Raw genomic sequence first — 6,357 nt, forward strand, 5'->3', positions numbered from 1 at the left:
GAGGGCTGGGGGCGGGACGGCGGTTGCTGGAGAGTCAGGGCTCTGTAGGCCAGTCCCTTCCCCAGGGCCCTTACATGTGACATGGGGAGGACAGACCAGGTTGATAAACGTGCAGAGAAGAGGCAGGTTAAAATACGCAGTTAAGTCTGAACTTCCGATCAACAGCGTGTGATCCGGGCTAGTCTGGAAGATAACTTGAGGTTTCCGTTTGGCTGCCACCATTGCCGTCCATTCTCTGATTTGTCCTTTGGGTCAGGGGCAGAGGGAGGAGGGCAGAGCCTTTGTTCCTTCCCTCATGCAGTCTTGGCTCGACCCCCACCCCCACCCCCACCGCCACAGCCAACGAATGTCTGGCCGCAGAGATCCTGCACTTCATCAGCTTCTCAAAGGTCTCTGCGACTCGGGAAAGGTTCCTGGCCCGAGTTCTGAACTTGGACAGCGTGCGTGGGTGCGGGTGTGGCCGGGGCTGCAGAATGACAGCCCTGTGTCCTCTCCCTCCTGCCTCAGCCGAGACTCCCCTGACTGGTCTGAGGTCTATAGGAAGGGGGCCCTAATTCCACAGACGGGAATGCACGAGGGCTCAGGGCACAGCCCGAGGTCAGCCAGGCCCACCCCTTGTTCCCTGCCAGGTTGCCTGTCCTGCCCGGGGAATGCAGCCTGAATGTAACCTGCCTCAGTGACGGCCCATGTGAAGGTGGGCTCCAGAGTGCCAACTGCAGCTGCCAGGAGGGCTTTGGTGGCCGGAGGTGGGTCTGGGGCCCAGGGGAGCTGTGAGGTGAGTGTGGGGAGGCAGGGTGGGGTGGGGGCTGTAGAGCCCCTCAGCAGTACAGGGAAGCGCCATGCGAGCCCTGCTTGCCGCCTCGTCCCTCTGCCTGCACAGTGCCAGTCCTTCCTGTCACCTGAATACTTTCCTTTGGGCCTTCCAGACTACCCTCAGTTATGCAGACCCTGCTGGCTGTAGATTCCTGGGGGTGTTTCTTAGGCCAGCTGAGCCAGGACCACATAGTCATGAACGCTGGGGCGAAGGGGCATGGCAGGTGGGAACAGTGCCAGGCGGGACTAGGAGGGCCATGGACAAGACTCGGTGCCTGTTTTGGGATAGGGAGATTGGGAGCTAAAGCAGCTAAGGGCCAACAGCAGCCCTGGGGAGCAACTCTTAGCCTTTCTTCTTCCCCAGGTGTCGGGTCCCTACGCTCCCCTGTGAGGCCAACCCCTGCCTGAATGGGGGCACCTGCCAGGCAGCTGGTGGGGTGTATGAGTGTCTCTGCAGCACCAGGTTCTCCGGCCAGTTCTGCGAGGTGGTGGTGAGTGTGCCACAGCAGATGCCCACTGGGGCTTCAGTGGGACAGTGTTGGGGCGGGGGGGGCGTATCACGCCATGGGCTGACCCTGGACCAACTGTTATGGGTGGGAGTGGCAGGGAAAGCAGGAAAGCACGCCCCCTATGCAGGGGGTATTTTCACTCCAAGGATAGGACCCCACATCCTGCATTAAGGGCACCTCTAGCCAGGCTCAGGTTAGAGGCTTCCCCACAGTACCCAGGGGGGTGGCATGGGGGACAGCTGGGCTCTGCCAGTCCCATCAGGGATCAGGACTCAGGGCCCACAGGACCTTGGAATCCTAGAATTCAGGTTGGTGAACCCAAGCGCCTGTAATCCCTGAGGATTTTCTGTGCCAGGGTTCTGGAGTAGCAAGAGTCAGGGACTCCCAGATTCTGAGCGGAAGCAGAGCCGGCCACTGTGAAGGTGCCCTGACTCCAGGGAGCACAGCCGAGAGGGGGCTGGGTAGGCTGGAGCCAGCAGGCTGCTCGAGCTGTGGGGCTGAGCCCACAGTGGGGTGCTGGCCAGGGGTCTGGACAGGGAAGTCTGGGCACAGCCTTGATCTCCACAGGCTCCTAGCAGCCCGGGTCATAAACCGCAAATTCTCTCTGCTTCTGGGGAGTGTTTCCTTTCAAGCGGAGCTTTTACAGCCTCAGGCTCCCCTCCACCCTCCTCCCAGGGCAGGGAGGAAATGGCTTTAGGGCTGCCCCAGGAGAACCCACTCAGGGACCCCAGTCCTTCATGGTGATTCTGGGGCTTCAGAACTCCAGGTGTGTAGAACCCGGAGTGCAGCTGGGGATGGGAAGCTTACTGCCCCCACGCCTGGGGAAGGCAAGCTGTCAGAGCAGCCCCTCGGCAGGCCCATTCCCCTCTAGCTGGGCAGTGCTTAGCTCGCACTAGGCATTCGAGTGTCGGCTCCCTGTCCTAGACAGAGCTGCCTCATTGCACAGGGCTCCTTGCATGGCTCTGACAGGTGGCTTCCTGACACCGGCTGTGTGCCCCTGGGACCAGGCCTCTCACCTGCCAGGGAAGCCTGCTCCCAGCTCTGTTCTCTGAGCATGTCCTCATGCCCCACCTGCCCCGCTCCGGAGGGCCCAGGGTCTCAGGCCTCATGGTTTCTCTTGCAGAAGGGCCTGGCCCTGCCGCCGCAGTTCCCGCTGCTGGAGGTGGCAGTGCCTGCTGCCTGTGCCTGCCTCCTGCTCCTGCTCCTAGGCCTCCTCTCAGGGATCCTGGCGGCCAGAAAGCGCCGCCAGTCAGAGGGCACCTACAGCCCGAGCCAGCAGGAGGTGGCTGGAGCCCGGCTGGAGATGGACAGTGTCCTCAAGGTGCCACCCGAGGAGAGACTCATCTAGGCCCACCTGGCTACCAGTGCCAGCACCTGGAGGCCTGAACCATTTCCACCTGGAGATCTGGGGAGGCTGCTTCCAGGCCTGGGACACCCGCTGGGGAAGTGTCCCCTTGCTGGCCGCCCCTGCCTCTGCCCCGTCATGGACTGGGGAAAGGGGAGCCGCTCAGGGAAGCAGAGGGACCCGCGAGGCCGTGGACTTCCGCCCCGGCAGGCGTACGGCTGTGCTGGGAAGGCATGCGTGCTGCATGTGGTGTGTCAGGAGCGTGTGTGCGTGCGTGAACCTGGGACATGCTGTCTTCGGATTCCAGTGTGAATGTTCTGATGGGCTTGCACGTGTGTCATGACTGCAGTGGGTGCAGGTGATCCCACGGGGGGAGGTGGCTGTATCCTGGGACAGCCCTGGGGCAGAGGTGGCCCCAAGCTGATCTCTACAAGGCCAGGCCAGGGATTGTCTGAAATCTGCATCTTTGCCCAGCTCTGGGGCTGTGCCTGGGGACAGCCAGGAAAGCAGGGAAGGCCACTAGGGGAGGCTGAGTGAGCCCCTGGCTCCCAGAGCAAATGCCGCTTGGGGCAGGTCTATCTGCCAGATGCCAGAGCCAGTCACACAAGGAAACCCCAGCCCTGCTGCACCTGTCTGTCCAGGCGGCCTGCAGGGCCAGAGGCTGGCTACCCTGAGGTGCCTGCCTGGCTGTGGTCCTCTGTAGAATGCCTACCTCACAGGGCTGCCGTGAGGACCAAGACCATGACGACTCTCATCGTGTGCTGGGAGGCGTCGGATGCCTGTCAGATATGAAGGACTGTCCTTTTAGGTGTTGGGAAGTGTCCTCTTCCCCAGCCAGAACTGAGAGTGGGGAAGAGGGGTGGCAAGAAGGCCAGAGGAAGACAAGGATGGAGGAGCACACCCCGCCCACAAACTCAGCAGCACCACCTGAGTGCCGGGGAGAGAGCGCCCCATCTCCTGCAGACCAGTCGCCTTTTGTACGGGTGTAGGGTGGATTCGGGAGAGGACTTGGAAGTCTTGGAGTTGTTTGCTGAATACAGGTGCTCAGCAAACACTGCTGCTGCCTCTTAGTGTCCGGGAGGATTTGCCACTTGCTTCCAGGCCCTTCCCTGAGGATGACTGTCATGCTGTGAACTCATACCCCAGGGGACACCTGCCTGCGGGCCTCCTTTGAGCGCCATGATTCCCTTTATCCCTGACCTAGAGGCACACTCTGTCCCTCCTGTGCCCCACGCCAGTGCCTCCCAGAACTGCGGGCTGCAGGTGCCAAGTTTTACCTCCTCAGGTTGGAGTTGGCGTCCCCTGCCTTCCTGACCACGCTGCCGCAGTTTCAGCCCACAGGAGTCCTCCCGCGGGATGGCCCATGGGGTGACCGGGCAGGGAGTGCAGATTCAGCAGAGGCTGGGGTAGGGAGGGCCCGGCTTAGGGCCTGGCATGGCCCTGACCCCCCCAGCCCTTTCCAGGACTCTTGGCAAAGGCAGGAGGAAGCTTTTGGTCGCCACGGCTTAGCCTCTAGATCCTGGAAGTCAGGGATTTGCAGACCGCGTCAGTCGCAGACTCCTAAGAGGGTTTTATGTGGAACCCCGATATAGATCAAAGCTGCTGGTCTTTCTGGGGGACACAGGTCCTTCTCCTCACCCTGTTCTGAAGGGTCCTGGGTGCCTGTCACTTTCAGGGGAGGAGGAGCATGGCCAGATGCTGAGCAGAGAGGGCGTGGAAGGCCGCTGCGGTGACTGGTCCAGACCTCCCCTCCAACACACATGTCCAACTGAGGCACGGTTTTGAGGCTTTGCCCTTGCTAACGAGAGCCCTGTGGGGTGTCTTTCCAGCTGTCCCTGGGACTTGCTCCTTCCTGGAGCCTGGGTACCTGGGCATTGCTGGCCTGCAGGCTACTCCATGGCCCCAGAAGGCCTGTGCAGGCCTGCCAGCAGCCACCCCCTGCTCTGTCTGTGAGGGGCAGGGGTGACCTGGCTCAGAGCCCTGAGTGGGCTCAGGCTGGGCCGGGGCCAGGGCTGAATCCTTCCCTCACTGGTCCTGCCTGCCGCCACCTCTGTGGGGTAGGTGAGGTGGCTGAGGGCCCACATGGGCCTGCTCCCCAAGATTTCACAGAAGGCAGAGTTCATCCTTAGGTTTGCAAACGGAGTCTGGCAGGTGGAGGGAGCAGTGTTCAGCTGGGGAGGTGGGTTCAGGTGGGGTGTGTTCTACCTCCCTGGGGTGGCCCTGTCCTCGATGGGGCTGGGGGTCCACCCAGAACTGGGGTGAGGCGTGGACCAGAACACCTGCATGCCCGGGCGATGCCCTCGTGGCTTACGGCGCAGCTCCCCAGCAGCCAGGGAATGCCAAGGAGCCTTGCCCAGTGGCCATGGCTGACTCAGGGAGGGCCCTGGCGATCCATGGGCCTCAGATGTTGGGGCTCCCTGGGGAGACAGGGACCTCTAGGGACCCCCTTATCCCCGTCGGATGCTCCTGGGTAGACTGCGTCTACCACTTACAGATAGGAAATGAGAAATCAGGTCAAAATGCTCACAATTTCCTGCATGTCTCAGACGGTTGTTTTCTTACATGTTTGAGCCATATTTGAACTTAGTTTATTGAAATGAGTCAATTTCAAGATTCATCAATTCAGTAAGGTAAAAAGAAAGATAAAAGAAACACTAACAAAACATTTCGATTCCACTTTGGTGACGTTGGCCTCTGGAATTTCTGCACTGGAGGATAGGGAAGGGGTGGAGGGACTCAGCCTCCTTCTGCCTCTGGGCTGAAAGCAGCCCAGTGGGTTCACTCCCCTCTGCCCCCAGGTTACGGCCCTGCCCAACCTGGGAGCGCTGCTCGACCCCAAGAGCTGGGGCAGCTGAGTATCCCGCATGGGCCCGTGGTGTTTGGTCAGGGCTTCGGGTGGTATCCGGGCACTGTTTCTCAGCTCTGCCCCCCAAGCCTCTAGTAACAAGATGCTGAACTCCAGTTTGACAGTGATGGGAGACCAGGGGAGGCCGGAGAATCAGAGTGCGCGCTGGCTGAGGGCTGAGGACTCCGGACATACTGAGATCAGGGGGTTCTACTTTCCTTCTGGGTCCGAGTTGCTGGTGCTCCCACCCCCCACCCCCCCACAGGGCTGGGGGGCTGGACCCTAACTGCCTTTGGCTCCCAGAGCCTACCAAGCCAGAACTGCTGGCGTCTGGGGGTTGGGGTGAGGACTCCTGAAAGGGCAGGCGTATTGCTAGAGAGGATTTGGAGATGCCCCACTGGGCAGACGCCCCAGCCTGGAAGGCCCCACTTCCACCCCAGCCCACCCACGCAGGCGCGCTCACACTGAGGACGCCAATGCCATGCCGTGGAGGTGGGTGTGTAGGGCAGGCTGCAGGAGGGACAGGAGGGCTGGCCTGAGCCTCACAGCTCCTCAGGGACCTTTCCAGAGGGAGGGTAGTGGGGCATGGGCTGGGACTGTCACTGGCCCAGACGACTGCCTTAGTGCAAAACCCGGTCTGGGTGCTGAGGGGGTGGTGGGCGGAGCGGGCACCCAGGAGCTGGGTCGATTGCCAGGCTGAACGTGATGCTACTCCCCAGAGCCAGACCTCGGAGGTGGCGGAGTGGAGGGGGTGGGGGTGCGTGGCTGGGGTTGCATCCCTCCCACCAGCAGAACCCAGGCAGACAGAGAATACAGGGGAGGCAGGGGCTGGCTGGCCTTGGAGC

General features: G+C 61.5%; 2 protein-coding genes across 2 annotated transcripts in view; one reads left to right on the plus strand and one right to left on the minus strand.

The window, feature by feature from the left end:
• CRB2 (crumbs cell polarity complex component 2) overlaps positions 1–5,129 on the plus strand; it is a 36,888-nt gene extending 31,759 nt beyond the window's left edge. The window contains exons 17-20 of the mRNA XM_006158255.3: positions 151–389; positions 630–746; positions 1,178–1,304; positions 2,446–5,129. Of these exons, the coding sequence (XP_006158317.1) occupies positions 151–389; positions 630–746; positions 1,178–1,304; positions 2,446–2,670 (708 nt within the window). The 3' untranslated portion in view covers positions 2,671–5,129. The remainder of the gene's footprint in view (positions 1–150; positions 390–629; positions 747–1,177; positions 1,305–2,445) is intronic.
• A 103-nt stretch (positions 5,130–5,232) lies between these two features.
• Positions 5,233–6,357, minus strand: part of DENND1A (DENN domain containing 1A) — a 536,048-nt gene continuing 534,923 nt past the window's right edge. The window contains exon 25 of the mRNA XM_027775610.1: positions 5,233–6,349. The gene's annotated coding sequence lies outside the window, so the exon portion shown is untranslated. The remainder of the gene's footprint in view (positions 6,350–6,357) is intronic.

This window comes from Tupaia chinensis, unplaced genomic scaffold, assembly GCF_000334495.1.
Source record: "Tupaia chinensis unplaced genomic scaffold, TupChi_1.0 Scaffold000575_1, whole genome shotgun sequence".
Lineage (NCBI taxonomy): Eukaryota > Metazoa > Chordata > Mammalia > Scandentia > Tupaiidae > Tupaia > Tupaia belangeri.